The sequence below is a fragment of the Delphinus delphis genome, chromosome 7 (assembly GCF_949987515.2).
Source record: "Delphinus delphis chromosome 7, mDelDel1.2, whole genome shotgun sequence".
Classification (NCBI taxonomy): domain Eukaryota; kingdom Metazoa; phylum Chordata; class Mammalia; order Artiodactyla; family Delphinidae; genus Delphinus; species Delphinus delphis.
In genome coordinates, this window is record NC_082689.1 from 39,239,996 (window position 1) to 39,263,970 (window position 23,975).

Consider the following 23,975-nt stretch of genomic DNA (forward strand, 5'->3'; position numbering starts at 1 on the left):
ACACAGTGGAACTCTATTCAGCCGTAAAAAGAAATACTGATACACGCTACAACATGGATAAACCTAGAAAACATTACACTAAGTGAAAGAAGCTAGACACAAAAGGCCACATATAATATTTTCCCATTTATATGAAATGTCCAGAATAAGCAAATCCATAGTGACAGAAAGGAGATTACTGGTTGCCAGGGGCTGTGGCGGCATATGGGGTGGGGATAATAATAAGGGACTGCTAATGGGTACAGGGTTTCTTTCTGGGGTGATGAGAAAGATCTAGAATTAGATGGTGGTGATGACTGCACAACTATGTGACTATTCTACAAAAACCATTGAATCGTATGCTTTAAAAGAGTGAATTTTATGATGTGTAAATTATGGACCAATTAAAGCAATTTGTAATCAAGACCTTGAGGCAAATGAATTCAAAGCACAAATACAATATAAATATGCCAGAAATTACTTCCCCTGCAAAGATTTAGATTTATAATGGAAAATTATATGTGTCAACTTTTAAAAATATAAGGGGTGGCAATGGAATAATAGTCGCCTGTATGGAAGAGAGGAGGGCAGGTATCAGCAGAAGTGAGAGTGAGGGAGCTTGCTAAGGTATTGAGAATGTTCTATATCTTGATCTTGGTGGTGGTCACCTGGGTGTAAATATGTGTAAAAGTTCCTGGAGGTGTACACTTAAGATTTTTGTACCTCGTGTAAGGAGATTTTTAAAAAGAAAAACAAAAAGATCTTCCCAGTCGCCATCCTCAAAACTTTTAAGTCAGCAGGTCCAGAGTGGGGCCCTAGATTCATGTGTGTTGACAGTCCCTGAGAAACACTGCCTTAGGTTCTTGCTAAATTGCAGCTAGATAATAATATACTTGATTCATGCTTAGACACTGATGCCCAATATGTGAGGTTGTCTTAGTTTCCTTTTTCTCATAAGAAGGAGGAGGTCTTCAGTATCTCAATCCGAGGAAGTGACTATTGTCATATGTTGGGAAACTCAATTGTCCCATAGAGGAATAGCTTTTGAACTGGGGTGGGGGGAGTATGTGGGAGGCTTCAGTCATACCATTTGTGTAGCTACTGCTGTTAGAAAAAAGGATGACACTATTATGTCAACCAGACAGCAGTGAAAACATTAAAATCATTACTTTTTTTTTTTTACATCTTTATTGGAGTATAATTGCTTTACAATGGTGTGTTAGTTTCTGCTTTATAACAAAGTGAATCAGTTATACATATACATATGTTCCCATATCTCTTCCCTCTTGCGTCTCCCTCCCTCCCACCTTCCCTATCCCACCCCTCTAGGTGGTCACAAAGCACCGACCTGATCTCCCTGTGCTATGCGGCTGCTTCCCACTAGCTATCTATTTTACATTTGGTAGTGTATATATGTCCATGCCACTCTCTCACTTTGTCCCAGCTTACCCTTCCCCCTCCCCATATCCTCAAGTCCATTCTCTAGTAGGTCTGTATCTTTATTCCTGTCTTACCCCTAGGTTCTTCATGACATTTTTTTTTCTTAGATTCCATATATATGTGTTAGCATACGATATTTGTCTTTCTCCTTCTGACTTACTTCACTCTGTATGACAGACTCTAGGTCCATCCACCTCACTACAAATAACTCAATTTCTTTTCTTTTTATGGCTGAGTAATATTCCATTGTATATATGTGCCACATCTTCTTTATCCGTTCATCCGGTGATGGACACTTAGGTTGCTTCCATGTCCTGGCTATTGTAAATAGAGCTGCAATGAACATTTTAGTACATGACTCTTTTTGAATTATGGTTTTCTCAGGGTATATGCCCAGTAGTGGGATTGCTGGGTCATATTAGGTAGTTCTATTTGTAGCTTTTTAAGGAACCTCCATACTGTTCTCCATAGTGGCTGTACCAATTCACATTCCCACCAGCAGTGCAAGAGTGTTCCCTTTTCTCCACACCCTCTCCAGCACTTATTGTTTCTAGATTTTTTGATGATGGCCATTCTGACCGGTGTGAGATGATATCTCATTGTAGTTTTTTTTTTTTTTCTTTAGTCTTTATTGGAGTATTATTGCTTTCTCATTGTAGTTTTGATTTGCATTTCTCTAATGATTAATGATGTTGAGCATTCTTTCATGTGTTTGTTGGCAATCTGTATATCTTCTTTGGAGAAATGTCTGTTTAGGTCTTCTGCCCATTTCTGGATTGGGTTGTTTATTTTTTTGTTATTGAGCTGCATGAGCTTGCTTGTAAATTTTGGAGATCAATCCTTTGTCGGTTGCTTCATTTGCAAATATTTTCTCCCATTCTGAGGGTTGTCTTTTGGTCTTGTTTATGGTTTCTTTTGCTATGTAAAAGCTTTTAAGTTTCATTAGGCCCCATTTGTTTATTTTTGTTTTTATTTCCATTTCTCTAGGAGGTGGGTCAAAAAGAATCTTGCTGTGATTTATGTCATAGAGTGTTCTGCTTATGTTTTCCTCTAAGAGTTTGATAGTTTCTGGCCTTACATTTAGGTCTTTAATCCATTTTGAGCTTAAAAACCCCAAAGTTAGCAAAAGGAAAGAAATCATAAAATCATTACTCTTGAACACAGTTAGGCTGATTCCAAGGCAGTTTGTAATAATTACATTTCTCAGTTCTGTAGTGTTTTCACATTTGTTGTCATTTCATTTTTGCCATGCATCTGTGAGATTTGTAAGGCAGGTATTACTACTTCCACTTTATAAGGTGAAGAAGCTGATGCAGACAGGTTTAATGTTAGAAAGTTTGCTGACAGAAATATGCATTACTTGTTTTTGTGTGTATTAGTCTACTAGTGCTGCCATAACAAAAATACCACAGACTGAGTGGCTTAAACAACAGAAATTTACTTTCTCACACCTCTGGAGGCCAAAAATACAAAATCAAGTTGCCGTCAGTGTGGATTTCTGGTGAAGGCTCTCTTCCTGGCTCACAGAGGGCCCCCCTATGTCCTCACATGGCCTTTCTTCTGTGTGTCTGCAGGGAAAGAGTGAGAGCTCTGGTGTTGCTTCCTTTCCTTGTAAGGACAGCAGTGGATAGGATTAGGACTCCACCCATATGAACTCATTTAACCTTAATTATCTTCTTAATGGACCTTTCTCCAAATACAGTCACATTAAGGGGGTTAGGACTTCAACATATGAATATGCGGGGGAACATAGTTCAGTCCCAAACAGACTGCAACCAAGGGACATTCATACCACTCTAAGGAAATACTTATTTTATGTAGCAAGCCTGATTAACTACTTTTTGCAGTCCCACAACATGTGCAGATAAGCAGAGATTTATTTTAGTAGATTGCCCTCTGCAATTACTTACAACAAAAATAAGACAAATTTGCCCTCCACCTAAGACATTCCCTCTTTATCTAGAAAATGTACTTTTATTAAAATATATATATAGATAGATAGATAGATAGATAGATTTGACAACAATTTTCAAGATGTTATCTGGCTGAGAAAAGGAAAAGATCACTTCAAGGGAGTTGCAAAACCCTAGATACCAGTGCCCAGCTCTGTTATCTATATCTGAGTGAGCAGCAAATGCAGTCACTTACCTTCTCTAGTCTTTTTTTCCCTTCTGTAGTCTTTAATGCTCTTTGCATATCTATAATCTACTTCAGTTCCCCCAATTTACCTTTATTTATTGACAACAGTGTAACTATGTATTATTCCAAATATATACGGTTAAAATTAATATTTAAAGTGAATATTATTATGAGCCAGTCCTCATTTGGATATACCTTTAATAAAACCCATAGAAATTTCTTGAGAGCACCTTTTATATTACTTGAGATGAGCACAGAAATGAAACTAAAAAAATAGAAGAGTCAGTTCTTAAAGCTGCTTTTTAATTATTACACAGGTGCTTAGAGTGTATTACGATCGCCTTGTGGATAATGCAGACAGAAGTTGGCTGATCAACTACATTCAAGAAATCTTGAAAAACTGTATGCATGAAAATTTTCATGAGCTTTTTCAAAGTTTGGATTTTGATAATGATGGAGTGGTGGAAGAAGATGACCTACACAGCTTAATGTTTTGTGATTTCCATGATCCCAAGAGAGAGGATACCAACTACAGAGAAGTTGCAGATGTAGATGCTCTCCGGGTGATAGTAGAAGCTCACCTAGAAGAATACAACAATATGAGCAAAAAAACCCTGAACCTTGTCTTATTCCGATTTGCCATAGAGCACATCAGCCGAATTTCCAGGATCCTGAAGCAGCCTCGCAGCCATGCTCTTCTGGTTGGCGTCGGAGGGAGTGGAAGGCAGTCTGTCACCAGATTAGCTGCCCACATGGCTGATTCTTCAGTTTTCCAGGTTGAAATCACCAAGGGCTACGATAATTCTGAGTGGCATGAAGACTTAAAAGTGATCTTAAGGAAATGTGCAGAAGGGGAGATGCAGGGTGTCTTCCTGTTTACAGATACTCAGATTAAAAAGGAGTCATTTCTAGAAGATGTCAACAATCTACTAAATGCTGGGGAGGTTCCGAATCTCTTTGCTTTGGATGAGAAGCAGGAGATATGTGATAAGATGCGTCATTTAGATCGCCAACGGGATAAAACCAAACAAACTGATGGAAGCCCCATAGCTCTTTTCAACATGTTTATCGATCGCTGCCGCAACCAACTGCATGTTGTCCTTGCCATGAGCCCCATTGGAGATGCATTTCGGATTCATCTTAGAAAGTTCCCTGCTCTTGTTAACTGCTGTACCATTGACTGGTTTCAGGTATTGTCATGTAAATTTATATAGACTTCTAGAAATATTGAATCTCCATCATGAGCATGACTTATTTTAGAGCCCCCCACCAAATTGTAGCTTAGCAGAATTTTCTGATCAATAATAATGTATTTTATGAAATTATAATTCAAAAATCATTATAATAGAATAACTTCTTATTGCCAGTGCATATAGTCATTGACATCAATTTATTGTAGAAAGTTTTAGGATAAAGTTGTGTATCAGTCAGCTTCCTGACAGGGAGCAGAGAGCACCCTGGAAGGCCTCACTGAGGAAAGTTGAATGAGGGGACTGTTCATAGAGGTGTAGGCAGGATTAAAGGAACTTGAGAGGGATGGTCAGGCAGGAACTGGTGGAGTGTAGCAAGAAGATGTTACTACAGTTGGGTAAAAAAGGGAATGGGGGGAAGAAGTGTTACTGGAACTTGGAGCTGTGGAAATAGGAATGTCTGATAGGAACAGGAACCCAAAACCTAGAGCTCAGCTTCTGCTAGAAAGGAAGAAGGGTAGAAATGCCTCTACCTCTTTTTTTTTTTCCAGCCTCTTTCCATTAGCAAACCCAACAGGACATCAAAAAGAAGAAAGCCCCAGAGACCACTTTTTCTAGTAAATTTCAGTATCAGGAAGTGCAGAGCAGACAAGGGGGTGGGGTAGGAAGTTTGCAAGCTGTGGCAGAGATCCTGTAAGTGAGATCTAACACATAAGAATTTTTGACCTTGGGGAATTTACATAGCCCCTTTGTTCCTCCATTTCCTGCTAAGATTAATTATTTCACGAAAAACATATTTATTGAACTCTTGCTTTGTAGCAGGTCTTATCCTAAAGCTGGAGGTGAATAGGAAAATGAAACAGACTAGGCTTCTGCTTTCCTTGAGTTTGCTTACTTACTTGCAAATTAGTGGAAAATAATTCATCATACAGGGTAGCATGTAGGTTTTCTGAATCAGTGACCTTTACGAGGAAAGATGAAGGACAAAAAGTGCCAGTTTTGAGAGGATCTGGTAAGAGAATAAATTAGTGAAGACAAGGAGCTACGTAGAAGGAATGAACGGCGTGAGAGAAAATCAGGGTGACAGGGGCACAGTAACTGGGGGGGAAGTCGTAGAGCTGAGGTCAGAAAAGTGGGAAGCGCCAGATCAGATAGAGATTTACAAGTTGGGCTTCGGATTTTATTTTATTATTATTAATTTTTTTTGCAGTACGCGGGCCTCTCACTGTTGTGGCCTCTCCCGTTGCGGAGCACAGGCTCCGGACGCGCAGGCTCAGCGGCCCTGGCTCACGGGCCCAGCCGCTCCGCGGCATGTGGGATCCTCCCAGACCAGGGCACGAACCCATGTCCCCTGCATCGGCAGGCGGACTCTCAACCACTGCGCCACCAGGGAAGCCCCGGATATTATTTTCAATGTGCTGGGAAGTCTTTGAAGGATTGTAAATTGAGAGTGTGAAAAGAGCTAATTTGCCTTTGATAAGATCACTCTGGCAGCTGCATAGAGCTCAGAAGCAGGGAGACCACTTAGGACACTGTTGGAAAATTCCAGGAAGATGGTAACAGAGAGTTGAACTGCAATGATGGTTGTGGGTATAGAAAGAATGGAAAAGATTTGGAAGCTATTTTAGGGATGGTGCCCATAGGACTTGCTTTTGGGATAGATGTAGGATTGAGGAAGAGGAGAGGGATCAGGATGACTAGCTTGAGCAACTGGGTGTATGGTGGAGATGTTGACTAAGTTGGGGAGGACTGCAACTATTTTGGGGGAGATAAGAACCGTGTTTTAGACTTGTTGAGTTTGAGATGGTTATAAGAGAAATCAAAGAGGTAGTTGTTGATCTAATTCTGGAGTTTAGGGGAAAGGATAGTAACATTTACCTCAGAATTGTTGGGAGAATTAAACAAGATAATAATAGTAGAGTGCGCACAAAGATAGACATTCTATAAATTTAGTTCCTTTTCTCTTCCTTGCTCCTGCAATACTCAGGCCCAATTTCTCTAACCCCTGAACAAACCATGAAGGGTTAATATTGCACACATTAGTTACTGGCTCCCTGTCATAAGGGGTCAAATACTTGGGGGAATTTCCTCATGAGTGTCTGTCCCACCCCATCCCTCATGTTTTCCCCTGCATTTCCACCATCCATGAAGGACCACAGTAATAACAAACTCCTGTCAGTAAATTGGATCATGTGCTAAAGCATTTATCTTAAATTCAGTCCTGGCCTGAAGATGCACTACAGGCAGTTGCCTCCCGCTTCTTGGAAGACATTGAAATGTCAGAGGAAATACGAGATGGCTGTATTGAGTTGTGTAAAAGCTTTCACACTTCTGCTGTAGATTTATCGACATCCTTCTATGTTGAACTTCAAAGATACAATTACGTGACTCCTACCTCTTATCTTGAATTAATTTCTACCTTCAAACTGTTGTTGGAAAAGAAAAGGAGGTAAAAACAAAATTTCTTATTTCAAAGTAAGCTATGGTGGTTTTTAAAACATTTGTGTGGACAAAAATGACATAGCAATGATGTGGTAGAGATTTATTTCATATATGTATATACTGTGAGTTTTGTTACATCATTAAATGATTTACTCCACAGACACTTTTAGGGTAGGGAACAGGGCTTATTCTTTTGTGCAGATGCATTGCCCAGCACATGATAAATGCATAATCATATTTGTTTAAGGAATGAAGGTGTGCCACTCAGAGCTGTGGTAAGGCTCCAGGATACTTCGACAATGCTATTGGGTAAACAACACTAGGGAGTAATTTTTCTTTAATAAGTAATTAGATAATAAATAAACCTTCTCTTTAGGTCTTGAACAGCTGAAACCCAGAGACAGCCACTCAATATACATAACCAGCTTTCCTTCTTTAAGTAAACTCTTATTTGAAAACATCAATACAAACATCAATAAACTTATATGAATTTAAGCAATTTTTTATATTGCATTTGTAATTTTTAATATTTTTATTTCCCTCTTGAAGTCTGATTTATCAAACTAAACTTTCCCAGGTACTTAAATAATTTCGAAAATCTAGTAAGTTAAACTTATACATATGGTAAGCCTTAAGTTCTTTTCAGTGTTTGACTATTGTCTAAAAACTTAATGAGATTTTTTTACTTCAAAGCACAAATTAGCTCTGTTGATCAATTACATAACTTATATTGGAGTACAAGGCTGATCTGTTCATCTAATAGACCAAATTCTTCTAAATATTAAAAAAATACTTAAAACACCGAATGTGCACAGATTCCTTGACAAAAAAATAATAAGTTTAGTTTTTGCATATTAACTATAGTTCATTCTAAATCTTCCTATGGCTAACTCACTATCTCAGGCATTTTGAAGTACCTTTTCTCGTACTGTCCAAGATGCTACCTAGATACTGCTGGGAAACTCCTTAGCCATATTTATAGTGACTTTTGTAATGCCTTCCACAGCAGGAGTGTCATAGCTTTCCTATTCATCATGGCACACACCCCGTGTTGAATCATACCAATGGTATTTTTCCCATCTACCTAGTGAAATCTGCAAGTCCCACCCAAGGCTGCTACACAACTTAGCTGAATTTTACTATTTCTTTGGCTGTCATTTTATTATTTCTTACCATGTAGTTCTTAGGATCTTTAACCTAATGGAATCTTGCTCTTCTCCCCCCATATTTTCCCATCCAGGGAGATCAAAACCGCTTGGGGAGTCTGATTAATTTGGGGGTATCACTCATCTTTCTGTTTGATTATATGCTCACAGTATTTAAGGCCATCCTAACTGGAAGAAAGATTATAAAAATGATATACAAACTTAGAGAAAGTTTGAAAGTAATAGTTTTCTAGGCATTTTTAGATATTCTTGTTGGCCTTTCTACTTTCCTCTTTTTAGAAATGTTCTCCTTTACCTCAACTAGAATTCCCACCCTGTAGTTATTCTTCCTTTAATAGCTAAAATCTTTAGATCTCCTTATAGCCAGGTAGTACTGTAACCTCGAAGCAAGTTATCAGGTTCCCTGCCAAGAAACCAGTGTTTTAGCCAGCAAAGAATCATGTGGGATGAACCACCACACTGAAACTGCTTCATGTTGGCAGGAGTGAGACTTTTCCAGTGCTTGCTCCACAAAGCTTCCACTGAAACCAAACTCACAGATAATATGGTATCGTCTATCCAGTCTCCTCAGTTCCCATTGCTGTAACACGTTTTGCTCGGAGGGAATCACAAATGCCAAAAGTATAGCATGTCCTGACTTGTAATGTTTTTTTTTCCCCATGACAGCCTTTTCAGTTTTCCAGCTCAAGCCAGTTAAGCACTCAGTTGAGGAGTGCGCTTCCACCTTTAGACAATTATCAGGTTGGTTTGTTACCTACTCCAACCAACGTTTTGAAGAGAATTTCTAAAATGTGTCACCTTTTATTTTGAGACATTATGGCATCTCAAATATTTAAAATGAAACAAATTATAAAGGAGCGTTTTCTCTACTCATAATGTATAATTATCTCTCGAACACATATGAACGCAGATAAAAATTTAAAGTATGTTAAAATGTTACATTATTTTGGGCTTCCCTGGTGGTGCAGTGGTTGAGAGTCCGCCTGCCGATGCAGGGGACACGGGTTCGTGCCCCGGTCCGGGAATATCCCACATGCCGCAGAGTGGTTAGGCCTGTGGGCCATGGCCACTGAGCCTGCGCGTCTGGAGCCTGTGCTCCACAACGGGAGAGGCCACAACAGTGACAGGCCCATGTACCACCAAAAAAAAAAAAAAAAAAAAAAAAAATATATATATATATATATATATATATATAAAACATTATTACCTTATAATAATTTTGCACCAAAAAAGTGTTGAGCTTTATTCTCTATTGGCCACTTTTATCTTAAATTAAAAAATTCCTATTTCAAGATACTTAACACATCTTAAAATTATATGCCACATTTGGCAGCATTCAAAATAATGTATTTTGGGCACTGAAGTCTATTTAAAATAACTGATTATAAAAAGATTTTAAGGAGCAATAATGTTGTTGGAATAAACTTCCCAAGGTGACTAATTGTAGAGGCACATCATTCATCTCGGTATGAGGAGGTTCCTTGCCTTATACTTAGTGTATTTATCTTTTGAATTTGTTATATGCCTAGATATTGTGTCAGGTACTGGAAATACAAAAAATCCCAAGACATACTGTCTACTTTTAATTGCACACAATCTAAAGTTCTAGAGTTTATATTTTTCACAAAATTGTTAATATATGTGAAAAACTTTCAAACCACTTTTTTTAAGTTGAAGTATACCTGATTTGCAATGTGTCAGTTTCAGGTATTAAGCAAAGCGATTCAGTTATATATATTTATAACTTTTCAGATTCTCTTCCATTATAGGTTATTTATAAGATACTGAATATAGTTCCCTGTGCTATACAGTAGGTCCACTTCTTTAGTTATGCCTTGAAAAAGCCTGAAAAGCTCAAGAACACTTAATTTTTTTCCTTGAAGGAGGAGCTAGAGCCTGACAGCTAACCTTGTTTTATCTTTGCTTTCAGTGAAGTAATGAAAATGAAAAAGAGGTACGAAGTGGGTTTGGATAAACTGGATTCTGCTGCATCTCAAGTAGCCACAATGCAATTCGAGTTAGAGGCTCTACAACCTCAATTAAAAGTTGCTAGCAAAGAGGTTGATGAAATGATGATAATCATTGAGAGGGAGTCTGTAGAAGTTGCCAAAACTGAAAAAGTAGTGAAAGCTGATGAAACAGTAGCAAATGAACAAGCTATGGCTGCCAAAGCCATCAAAGATGAATGTGATGCTGACCTGGCAGGGGCCTTGCCCGTATTAGAGTCAGCTCTAGCTGCCCTTGACACTCTCACTGCACAGGTAAGAGCACAGCCACAGGCTTGCTGGGAGACGCATCATCATAGCTTAAGAAAGTACTTAATATTGTGTGCTACAATCTAGTCTGTTTTTCCAAATTAGTCTCCACATTTAATGCAATTGAAATCATTTTCAAATTGGGAAAAAGATTCCCTCATTCACCTGGAAAAAAAGAAATGTACATGCATAACTAAGACAATTTTGAAAAAGAAGCAAGCTTCCAAATGTTCTAAACAACCGTACAACAACTGTTATTTCAGGAACTTTGCAGAGCAACTTTAATCAACAGGGGTATAAGACCCAAGTACATATTTTGATGCTATGTGCACCTATTTCATATTTAGACACTTGTAATTGGAATATACCTTACAGTATATATGATAAAGTGTTATGTCAATGTTTGTCAGTTGTTTTTTGTGATACATAATATGGCTTATAATGTTATATTTTATAATAGCATGTCTAAGCTTTGAAATTCATTAAAAATTAAGGTGTGAAAGTGAACACTTCAATTAAGAAAGATAAAGGTGAGTTTTAAAAAATAAATAGTGTTGGGAATCTTGGCAAAACTTTTGGATGAGGTAAGGGAGAAAGTGTTAGATCCTTTCGTCACACCTTACTCCAAAATAGATTTCAGATTGAAATTTAAATATAAATAGTTATATTACTATAAAAATGGTTGAAAATGTAGGTCAGATGTTAATAATCTTGGAATGTAAACTAAAACCTAGGATTTCTTTGGTATAAGAAATCAGGAACAAAAAAACAGTAAGCAATATTGTTCATAATGTATATGCTCTCTTTTGTATTTTTCATAAATAATAAAAATTTTTTAAAGTACTGAATTTTAGTACCTAAAAACCAACACATTTTGTTTGATATAAACACCATGGACAGAACTTTAGAAACGCTGAGGAAAAACTTTTCAACTGTATGGTAAACAAGATATTAATATGCTTCTATGTGAAAAGCTCTTATAAATCAATAACAAGCTCTAAGATAAGATAGTAAATGGTATAAAGAAGTACTAATTCACAAAGGAGGAAATACAAATAATCAATAAACATATGAATACAAAGTGTCAATAAACATATCATTCCTTATTTGTATTTAAAGAAATACAGATCAAAATAAAATTTCTTTGGCCTGTCAGAATGCCTACCAGTGTTGCTAAGGGTGTATGTAGTAAAGCAGCAGGCACCCTTCTGCTTTCTGGAGGGCAGTTTGTCAGTATTTGTCAAAAGCTTTAAAACAATAAAAGACATTAAGACTTTAATTCAATATGGCAATTGTAATAGTAAAAAAGAGAAAAAGGCACAAATAGGGTATTAGAATTATGGTTCTTATCTATGCATTGGAAGGCTATCTATGCAGCCATTAAAAATGATGTGTTTACTAGCATGAGCGGATGTTCGCTATGTATTGTGATTGAAATAGGACAGATTTTAAAACAGCGTGTATGTTAAGTATACTATGATTCCGTTGGTTAAAATACAGCATATACACTGGTTTATAGCGTATACATATGAAAAAGATATAGAGGAATATAAAGGAAAATGTTTATAAGAGCTAACTATATATAGTTGGTTTATAGGAGACACTCATATGTATAATTTCTCTGTGTTTTTCTGTTTGCATCTATGACATTTATAGCTTTTCAGAAGCAACAAAACTCTTACTTTGTGACAGCCAAAACTCTCTTTCTTGTGTCTTTGAAGTAGATTTCATGTCATAAGTAATCTCATATAGGGTATCTTCCCGTTCCTCTTTTTTGTCTGTAACTTTTCCTTTGGGATAAACTTCTCAACACTTCTTGACACAATTCTATCACTTTCATCATTTCTACCCAATGAACGGTGAGTTTCTATCTTATGGCTTAGTTTGAAAATAGGAACCGATTACAAGTCATATGTAAACAATTCTTTTTTAATAATAGCATGTTATTATTTCAAGGACATTACAGTGATAAAATCCATGAAGAGTCCTCCCGCTGGTGTCAAGCTTGTTATGGAAGCTGTATGCATCTTGAAAGGCATCAAAGCTGACAAAATCCCTGACCCAACGGGTTCAGGGAAAAAAATTGAGGATTTCTGGGGTCCCGCCAAAAGACTTCTTGGTGACATTCGATTTCTACAGTCACTTCATGAATATGACAAGGACAATATTCCTCCAGCTTACATGAACATCATAAGAAAAAATTATATTCCAAATCCAGATTTTGTTCCAGAAAAGATTAGAAATGCTTCCACAGCAGCCGAAGGTCTGTGCAAATGGGTCATAGCAATGGATTCGTATGACAAGTAAGTACTAACAAAAAGAAAATGAACTGGTGTGTTTTATTTTCAGGTTTGGCCATTTAAATAATATAAAGAGCTACATAGGTGAGAGGGTCCTCAGAAAATCCTGTCTAATGCCTGTTATATGACATATTTACTGGAGGCAAGACTATACCAACTAAATAGTATAATACAATGATACTTCAACTTTTTGGACTCAGGAACCCTTTATATTCTTAAAAATTATTGCAGACCCCAAAACCTTTTTTATCTACCATATTAGAAATTAAAACTGAGAATTTTTAAAAATATTCATTTTTAAATAGCAATAAAAAACTCCACATGTTTACATAAGTAACTTTTTTTTAATCCACATTTTCAAAAAAAGTTGTGAGAAAAGTGGTGGTGTTTCATATTTTTGCACATCTCTTGACTGTGTACTTTAAAAGACAGCTGGACTCTCAGATCTGCTTCTTCATTCAATCTGTTGTGGGATATATTGTTTTGATTGAAGTATATGAGGAAAATGCAGCCTCACTCAGATGTTTAGTTGCACAAGGAGGACCTCTTGGAGTCCCTGAAGGGGAGGGGACATGTCTTGGACCACATTTTGAAAACCACCCTTAACATTTATTCTTTGTTTAGACAAACAGCCTTTTTTGATGATTGTATGAGAAATACTTATATACAAAACAGTAAAAAATTTTGGTTATTTCTTCAAAACAGGAACTATTACTGGATGTCTTTCAAACTCATAAACAGTTTGAATCATTGTACATATATATTACAGGCTGTGTATATTTTGGACCATGATATATTATGTTAATGATAAATTTTAATTTAATGTTTTATCATTTATTTAGAAATATAACATGACTTAATTCCATTTTCCAGATAAAAGAGAATTTAGATCCATCCTTTTTCCTAATAATCCCTTTTATTACCAACATACATATTTATAAGATAGCTGGTTTTAGTTAGGGATATATTCTGAAATTTGAGAAAAGTACAATATAAAGACAGGAGTGTCATTCTTAGATGTATTTAATAAAACTGGAAGAGAAAAAAAAAGAGTTGGGGAACTGAGGAAGTGGGTGGACACACAGAAAATCATTTTAACTATTTTGAGATGAAAATAAAATAGTTAGATTAATCCATTTAATTATTTAAAATAATAAAAATTTTTTAAAAATGAAAGAGTAAAATGATGTGAATAAAATACCCTTCTTCTCATCATAATTAAGCCTTAACGAATTAGGCTAGTTTCCACAAACACTGCTCTATTTTACATGTATATGCTTATTCTCCTTTTCCAAAATCACCGAAATTGACATTGGTGACAACTGAATATTTTATTTTGGGTAAAAAAATTACTTATTTGAAAACATTATGTGTATTTGATATCTATTTTAATAGTCATGTTTTATGTGCTGAGATCAGATTTGACTGATTCCTAAATGAAATATAAAATATAGAAATCAGTATAGGTTATACATGAAGATGTGTTTTGAGTTATAGTAAGGATATTAGAAAAGTAAATTCAGTGACAGAAAGTACACTAGAATATTAAACACGTATTTAATTTTCCAATTTTACTTTTGGCAGAGTGGCAAAAATAGTAGCTCCCAAAAAGATAAAACTGGATGCAGCTGAAGGGGAGCTTAAAATTGCCATGGATGGTCTCAGAAAGAAGCAGTCAGTGCTTCGGGAAGTTCAGGACAAGCTGGCCAAGCTTCAGGACACACTCGAACTAAATAAACAAAAGAAGGCTGACTTGGAAAACCAGGTATAGGATACTACAGACAAATATGGGCAAATCCTCAATTATTCTAAATAAAAATGATGTTCATGCTGGCACAAACACAGCAACCCTGTTTTCTTCCTGGTCAGTGGTTGGCAAACAGTGGACCGGAGGCCAAGTCCACCATTGTCAGTTTTTGTACAGCCCACAAGCTAATAATCGTTTTGACATTTTTAAATGATTATATATTAAATGATTATATAAGTACCTATATAATATCCTCATTCTTGCCTCTTGGTCCACAGAGCCTAAAATATTTACCTTCTGGCTCTTTACCCCACAAAAAGAAGAAAATTGTCAGTAAGCTCTTTTGTAGATTACTAGAATATTGAGCTAGATTATTTAAATCATTCTTCATTATAAGTGAGAAAATGGAGAACCGAAATGTTAAGTGACTTAGGTTATATAAGAGTTAATAACTGATTTTCTTTGCTGTACACCTGAAACTAACACAACATTGTTAATCAACTATACTCCAATAAAAATTATTTTTTTAAAAAAAAGAGTGAATGGCAGAGCTGAGATTAGAACTCAATACCCAGAACCATAGTGTGTCCACTGAAAATGTTTTTAAGACTAAAATCATTGCTCTTAGATAGTGATACCATTTGCAAAAATTAATTGCTAGAGTCTGATTATGTTCCAGAAAAAAGTCAAAACATTTTATAACAGTTAACATTTATTGCGTGCTTATATGCAAGGCACTGTTGTTCTGAGAGCAATGTATATTATCTCATTGATTCTCACAAAAGCTTTCTGAGGGAGGTAATCTTTTTGAACCATTTTGTAATAACTGAAGCACAGAAAAGTTAAGCAACTTACTCATGGTCAGTGCAGCTTCTAAGCTGAGATCCAAACCCAGGCAATCTGACTCTAATAGCCATGCTGTTTCTCATTGTACTAGACTGCTTCTTTCTGTAGGATATGTGCACAAATTCTGTATTTGTGCAATATGTAACATGGTGCTAATCTTAAAAATGTGACCAATGATTAGGCATGGGTTCCAAGTGATCAGTTTTAGTTTAAATAATATAACTAAAAAATGGGTATGTGGTTGCTCACTGTAAACATTTTTCAACTGTGTTGTATGTTTGAAATAACTTTTCATAATAAAATGTTGGAAAATTATGGTAATGTAGATTGAATGCATGCATATATGTGCATTAAAAATCTACTTTTGGAAGAGAAATTTTGGCTAAAATATTTTTACTTGGTGGCTTCTGATGGCAACTTTATTATAGTCCAAGACCTGATTCAACATTTTAATACTGTTGAAAGAAGAATGGGTGAAGAAAGAAACTAGGAAGCAAAAGATATTAAAGGAGGGAAAATTAAGAGAGAAAGGTTTTTATTTAGGAAGTATCAAAAATATTACCAATTACATACCTTCTGCTTTTTTTAAACCTATCTTTAGATAAACTGATACAGTATTTTATATCTTTTAATCTAAAAGCATTTATTTAATATAAATATTAATAGCATAAGAAAAAGTATAAGACAAATTCTTATTCCAAAATGATCTAAATGTCTCTGCTTTTATCAATTATTTACTTCCTCTGTTCATGTAAATTATTTCATTTTGAACTTTAAGATAACCTTTACTTAATCTTGTCATCTTCTAAGAGTAATGATGCTAAGTCACTTAAAATTAATCAAAATAATTCAGGTATTCTGTTGGAATATTGCTATTGCATGGGTTGAAATAGCTTTTCCCAAAGTTTGCCATATTCATAATTACCCTTCCTCTTTTTTAAAATAACATTGCTTAATTATGTATAATCAAACTTGGTTGACAGTCTTCTGCACAAAGTAAGCTGTCAACTATTGATTGATGTCCTAATTTAAGGTTAATTGCAAGTGTCTGAGTAGGTTGACACAATTTAACAACTTGAAAATTGTGCTTTGTAAGTAAGCATAAATTATTAAAACTTTTAAACATTTAACCTTTAAAATTATCATTAAATCAACCACAAGTTAAATGAGGGGAAAACGTTCATAGAATATTTAAAATAAAATGCATTTAGATTATTAAAATGGAGGGGAAACATCTATATTTGCAAGAGGATGTCCTTTATTACTTAATTAACTTTCAGTGTCTCATACGGTAGCTCATTTCTTTTAATAGAGCTATTCTTTGCATTATATGATAAATATCTGTTACAAATTTCACAAATTATATTAAAGTACACACTTTATTATGAAAAATGTTCTAAAAGGTCATGGACTTGCCGATCTTCATAGTTAGATATTGCACATTTTTCTTTTAGGGCGTTAAAAAAAATTAATTCGAGGCGTGTTTGTAATGTAAAAATTTATCCCTGAGGGTAAAATCTTGCAGAAATTTAAATAATTTTTTAACTTATTCTCCTTGTAGATGTTGATAAAGTTTACTTTTATTTTTGAGGTTGACCTGTGTAGCAAAAAGCTAGAACGAGCTGAAAAGTTGATCGGAGGCCTTGGGGGTGAGAAAACTCGCTGGAGCCAAACAGCTCTGGAGCTGGGGCAGCTGTACATCAACCTGACAGGGGACATCCTCATTTCCTCAGGGGTCGTCGCTTACCTCGGAGCCTTTACATCTAACTATCGACAGGTAGGGAGTACTCATCGACCTCTAGGGTCTCTTCCTGACCCTCCCATTACAATCAACATTAATCTTGGGGTTTTTTGTTTGTTTGGATTTTTTGGTAAGTACGAGGGAGAAAAATGTTTTCAAGTGATTTCTAGTTGTGTATTTTAATTATTCAATAAATTAGCTTGGTAGCCAAAAAAGTGCTATATCAAATACTCTTCTAATTGTTTTAGAAACAAAAAGATCTACTTTAGAACGTAATGTGAAATGGTAGGCTCTAATGATAAAATTTCAGTTCTTAAACAAGTATAAACGTATCAGGATATTTTGGGGAGCTGGGGGGTGTTTAGTCAACTACTCTCTATGAATCTCAATAATAAATCATTTCCAAATGACTTGAGAAACTGATACTTTATGGGAGGAAAAGACGAACCTACCTAAAACCCAATTGATAAGTGGCTTCTTTCCTAAGAAAATAAATACCAGGTTCCCTGCTTCGAATTCCCACCCCTTTGACGGATTCTGCCTCCTTGATCCAACTCCTGACCCCTACTTCTTATCCCAGCTTTTTGTTCCACTGTTCAGTCCCTTTCTCAATGACACCCAGCACATTTTTCAGCTCTCTCTAGGAGTACAACCCAGGACATGGCCCTGTCAAAGCAGGAGGAGAGATTTAGAAAAATTAAAAGGAGAAGAAGGCAGTGAAAATAAAGAGAAGAGAGAAATTTGAAACATTTGCCAATAGCTTCTGGTGTCAACGGAGGAGAGAAAGAGTAAATGAAAACCCACTTCTGTGTGTGGCTTTATCAAGTTTTACAAAGCATTCGCTTTGCCCGTGGTCTCAGTTGAGCTTCACTTGAATTCAGGGCTTTCGCTGAAGTAGGGTTGATTCTTGGTGGCCACTGTTTTGGTTTGCTTGTTTGCTTTTAACCAAACTAGTTTAAAATCCTCACATTGATCATGCTTCTGTCTTTATCTTTTGGTTCTGGTAGCCCTTGTCCTGGTGCATGACTTTCGTATTCTTCTTAGCTTTCTGTCTTCATTTGTGTCTGAATGACTGTCTGCAGTTATGGCATTGACATCTTGTAGTTCAGATAATTAACTTTTAACATGACACTATTTACCTAGTCATAGACTTGTTTGCTCGACATTTTCAGAGACTGAGGCTTATGAAGATTAAGAAAACTGCTCAGAACCACACAGCTGGTTAATGACAGAGCAGAAATGAGACTTGTTGTCACCTGAATCCTAATTTAGCCCTCTTGCTACTCTTCTGTGTCAACTTGGAAGGATGGAAGTGGTACCTGCAGAGCCTCCTACACTCCTCTGTTGGTTCCCAACATACCCCCGGGTGTCTGCGCTGGCTCCTGTTGAGCATTCCAGTGCCATGCTGGAAGTCACCAGCCAGGGCCACTCCTCCCAACCCAGCCCTCTCTGACGACTCCTTCCAAAGCACTGCATCTTGCTTGACTCCCCAGTCACCTGCTTCCACCAGAATGGGGGCTGCCAGTTAGACCACTATACAAATGCTTCAAGGAAGCATTGAGGCTTGAACTGAGACCTTGAAATTTATGGACAGAAGCAAAGCAACACTAAACTAGACACAAGCTCCAAGCAAAGCTCATAACTCCTTCTGTGAACTTCTGTGCACTGTCCCCACCCCTGATTCAAGAGGACACCTTATCCCGTCCCATCTAAGAAGACTTGAAGGCAATTTTATCCCTTCCTTGCTTTACTGTAGCAACCTAGGCTTTTACTTAACTAATCTCTAACGTCATTGTTCCTTCCTTTGAATTCATTCTCTGAATCCTGCTCTGTAATCGTCTCTTTTATCTATTTCTCCTGGGTCAGGGCAGCTGGCAGTTTACGCCCCATCAAGTTTCCCATTCGATTCTAAGCACAAGGGTAATAGTGGCAACTTCAGTGCTCTGCCCAGATCCCCACCTGGTTTCCTGTGCGTTCACGTCCAACAACCAGCACCTGTGGCTTTTTTGGCAGACTTCCCTTGGGTTCTTAGAACTCACTTTGCGCAGTGCTTGGAGAGCTAAAATTGGCTGGGAATTTACTGCCCTCTGAGGCTGGCCTCAGTGAAAGACTGACAGAGGTGAGAGCCTGAAGGTCTGTCTCCCTGCAAGGAATAACTTACACCCCCTGTAGGAATAAGGTGTAACCACCTGTGCAGAACTTTGGCTGATCTCTCACCTTTTACTGGCTCTTTCCTGGTCGTTATACTGCTTCTCCTAGTATCCCTTCCTTAATAAATCATTTCAGATAAATCTTCATGTCAGAGTCTGCTACTGGGAAACCCAAGTAAGACAAAAAGGCTTTAAAACAATCTTGGGTTTTTCCTAACATCAAAGTCTCTGGATACCAAGAGGCTGCAGTATCTAGATCCCCTCCCTCTAAGCTTGAGTCTGAGTAGTTGTCAATTATTCATCAACCCCTTTGTAGAGTTTCTGGCACTCCTCATAATAAAATGTAGAAAATTTCCATTCTCCTAGCATAACTGGGCCCACAGTATTCGATCGTAATGCCCACGCCTATCTCCAAAACAAAATCCTACAAAGCTGTAAGGACATACAAGCCCTGGAGTTGAATTACTTTGAACTTTCTGAGGGACCTTTTCCTACCAATAATCAAAGTCAAACTGCTTTGGTGGCGGTAGTTACTTTCACCAAGATGGCACCCTTAGTGGTCAGTTTTCCGTTTCCACCAACTATCTTACCGCCTGATTACCAGCCAAGATCCTTGGCTTGCATTTTGAGATGCTTGTTCAGAGGCCCTCATGTTCATTTCACTTATGCTCTGCTGCTACACCCTTACAGATGTATAATTGGCCGCTTAAATTTCTAAGCCAGTTCATCTGTGATAACATACTACACCTGTCAACTATAGATAGCATTCCACAGCAACTATGGCTTTCATTTTCCCTACTTCTTCCCCGTATCACTGGCTACGATGCCCATACCAGCATCAAGCTGTATCTGAGAAAACCTTCAGACCTCCCCACAAAAGTCTTCAACGAAAAATCAAAAACATGCCCATAGGAACTGTGTACTAGGAGCCAGAATCAAACTGGAAATGCTGCCTTCTCCTCCACCCTACATAGCCATGCCATCTGTCCTGGTGCCAACAACCAAAGCAAGTAAAAACCCAGATGATAGTCATTAAGTACTCGTGAGTGTGCTGTCTTAACTCAGTTTTGAATCATGGTTAACAACTCTGAATTCCCTTCTGTGGGCAGTTTGCTAAGCCCTCACGCCAACCACTTCCCTTTTCAGGTTCTAATAGTCCTGGGTTACAATAGGCACATATCCAACTTCCAGAGGCCCCCATATACCTAACACCCAAGGACGGCCCCTTCTTCCCGGTGCCTGTGGAACTATTCAAAGGACCCAGTCATCAGGAAGCCCTGGAAACCTAGCTAACTCCAGCCCACTCTGCTTGATGTTTATAAACTGCCCCCTACAGTTCCACCTTGCTGTTACTCTGTGTCCAGGTGCAGCCTCCTGTGTATCAGGAGGCTGTGTATCAATTTCTCTCATTTGGAGCTGTAAGTAACAAAGAGTTCTGCCTCTCATCTATAGGAGTGTCTTTGTGTTATGGCCCACCATCCAAGGAAGCTTTAATCATACCTAAGATCTTATAATTATGAGACAGAAGCCTGGCAGACAATGCCTTAATCAAAATAAAAATGTCATCCATAAATGGACAGTTTGAAATCATGTGCCACTGATGAGATGCAATGAGAAGAACACAGTATCATTTCTGTGATATTCCTGCCAAAGGTGCATAACCTAAATTGACTCATGACAGAATACCACACAGACCCAGCTGTGGGGCATTCTACAGAATAACCGGCTAATCAAGGTCATGAAAATCATCAGCTGTCCCCAAACTGTCATAGCCTTTCATGTGCAAACCGAAGGGAATGTTGGTCCACCCTACTCAGCAGGAACCCGAGGGAGACGGTAGTACCCACCATGCCCTCTCAGCTAGCTCCAGTTGGTACACACGGCATCCTCATTTGCCCACGGACTGGTATCAACACCGCATATATCCACCTTCTCCTTGCCACTTTCTAACCTATTTTCTCTCCAGTCATGTCTTTCACTGTTTATGAACCCTTTGATCTATAACCTCAATTTGGACCTTGATTTCTGATTTTCTGAGTGTGAACCTAAGCTTGAAGTATGCTTCTGGTTCCTGAGCATCCTAGCAAACGGTGCCCCGGGTGGGGTATCCAAAACTCCAGTATGTGCCCTGATCCTTATTGGTGCCTAATAACCCTGCTCTGGTCCTTCCCCCAGGACATGTGAGAGCCAGACACAAATGTTTTCTGTGTCCCCTACTGGTTCAAATTGGATTTACTTTTATACCACAATATTGTAGTAAGGTGTGCTGATATTTATAATTTAAAGAAAATGTGTAGAAAAACATGGTGATCTCCATGTATTTTGTCAACAGAAGCTTTGGAATCATAATTGGCAATTATTTTTTCCAGATACAAAGTTCTGATTTCACTAGTAAGTGATCTATCTAAATTTTATCTTAACATTATATATAATTTTCATTTGAATGCATAGTAGAGCTTCTAAATTATGATTTTATTTTGAAAAATATGATGAACACAAATCATTTTTGAGGTAGAGTTTCAACAATGCTTTGTAGACTCAGAGCGTAGTTGAGGAGTTTACAAGGTATCCATTTGGTAACCTCCAACCTCATTTTTATATCTTTCTGTGTATGTCTTAAAGAACCAGACCAAGGAGTGGACAAATTTGTGCAAAGGAAGAGGTATCCCCTGCTCAGATGATTATTCCCTTATGAGTATTCTGGGAGAAGCAGTGACAATTCGAGCCTGGAATATTGCTGGATTACCTTCAGACTCATTTTCTATTGATAACGGGATCATCATAACGTAAGGAAAATATTTCTCACAAATGATCTCTATCAGTCAGTGGATTTATTTATCTGTGTACCTTTTTAACACAGCTAGTAAACTTTTATAGTATTGAAAAATGTATTACTTAACTAATTAGCTAAATTAAATATGGATAATCACTTCCTTCTCCAATTAATGTCAGAGTAGTTGAGCATTGGAGACAGTAGTAAACAAACTAAAAACCCCAGATGACTTTTGCTTAATTTTTAATCAATTTTTAGCAAATAGAGCAAAACCCTGCCATAAGTAAGTGAAGTCCAAATTTTTTATTCCCATAAAACACAGGGTTTTGTTATTATAGGTTAGTGAAACATGCAGGGATAGGTTTGTGTTGGTGATGTCTTATTCCCTGCTGGGTGTGCGACCACCTTAAATGATATGGATACATTTCTGGGTCCTGGGCTGATTGGGGCTTTTAAAAGAGTGGTGCTATTCCTGCAATCTCCTGGTTAGTAGATAAATCCCATGGAGATTGGGCCGGGAGGATACTGGAGGCTCATCCAGCCTTACCTTTCCTCAAGGTGTTGCCTCCTAGAAGCCAAGGACTTCACTCTGTCCTAGTGTGAGGATGATCATTGATTGTGTTATTTTCAAGGTCACATTACTATGGGCCTTCTATCACTGGACCAATCTTTTTGGAGGTTTCAGCATGTTAGAAATAGCACAGGGAAACCATCAGGAAACGTTCAGTTCTGTGTTACATCACTATTTTGAGTAGTTGTTACTTTACTACTGAAAAAGTAATTGATATGATGGTACTTAAAGTAAAAATGGTTGAGGCATGTAAATTTTTAAAAATAGAATTAACCACTATGTGTAAAAACCATATTATTAAATTTTTTGTTTGTAATATTTATGAAAATTATTCTACAAATTAAAATTCTGGTGAACAAATTTCTTTACTGCTCAGCAAATGATCCTGCCATATGGATTTCTATAGCATTTATTTACTGAACTATTCTAAAAGGATTTGAAGCATGTGCAGTTTGACTATAACATAAAACAGGATAAAATCTGATAAGACCACCTAGGGATATTAAAGAGGTAGTTACTATTAGGTACTTGAGACGAGCTAATCCTTGCAGTTGGGTCCTGAATTAAGCTCACAGCTTTGCGATAACCAAGGTAAAAAAGAAAAGCTGTGTCACACAGTTCTCATTTTTCAATCAAGCAAATCATACTCAGAAAAACAAACTTTCCCAGGAACTAAACTTACATTTAATTACTTTGTTGATTTGGAGACGAGATTATCAAGCTTTTCTTTGGTGGACTAAAATTAAGCACTGGGTACTCTTGCTCTGATAATCTACATTAATCCAGAAGAAAAATTATAGAATCTAGATAAGTGATAAATATGTGCATTAGTTTGCAACTAAAACAGATGTTTAAGTACCTTTTAAGAAGTTTAGGATGGCACCTAGTTCGTTTTTTAAACACTTAACAAGTAGGTGGCAAACAGTTTGCATAGACATTTAATGTGAGAATACACATTGGACATTGACAATATGGGAGGTTTCTGAATGTTTAGAAGTCTATCTTTTGGAAGCCTTATATATTGTTGGTGGGAATGTACATTGGTACAGCCACTATGGAGAGCAGTATGGAGATTCCTCAAAAAAGTAAGAAGAGTACTACCATATGATTCAGCCATTCCACTTCTAGGTATTTATCTGAAGAAAACAAAAACACTAATTAGAAAAGATATGTGCATCCCTATGTTCATCACAGCATTATTTATACTATCCAACAATATGGAAGTAACCCAAATGT

The 23,975-nt window shown here is 37.1% G+C and overlaps 1 protein-coding gene across 1 annotated transcript in view; it reads left to right on the forward strand.

Moving 5' to 3' along the window:
- DNAH7 (dynein axonemal heavy chain 7) overlaps positions 1–23,975 on the forward strand; it is a 246,619-nt gene that overhangs the window by 144,310 nt on the left and 78,334 nt on the right. Inside the window, exons 40-46 of the mRNA XM_060016382.1 lie at positions 3,876–4,748; positions 6,968–7,197; positions 10,287–10,617; positions 12,568–12,914; positions 14,496–14,676; positions 17,096–17,281; positions 22,018–22,181. Of these exons, the coding sequence (XP_059872365.1) occupies positions 3,876–4,748; positions 6,968–7,197; positions 10,287–10,617; positions 12,568–12,914; positions 14,496–14,676; positions 17,096–17,281; positions 22,018–22,181 (2,312 nt within the window). The remainder of the gene's footprint in view (positions 1–3,875; positions 4,749–6,967; positions 7,198–10,286; positions 10,618–12,567; positions 12,915–14,495; positions 14,677–17,095; positions 17,282–22,017; positions 22,182–23,975) is intronic.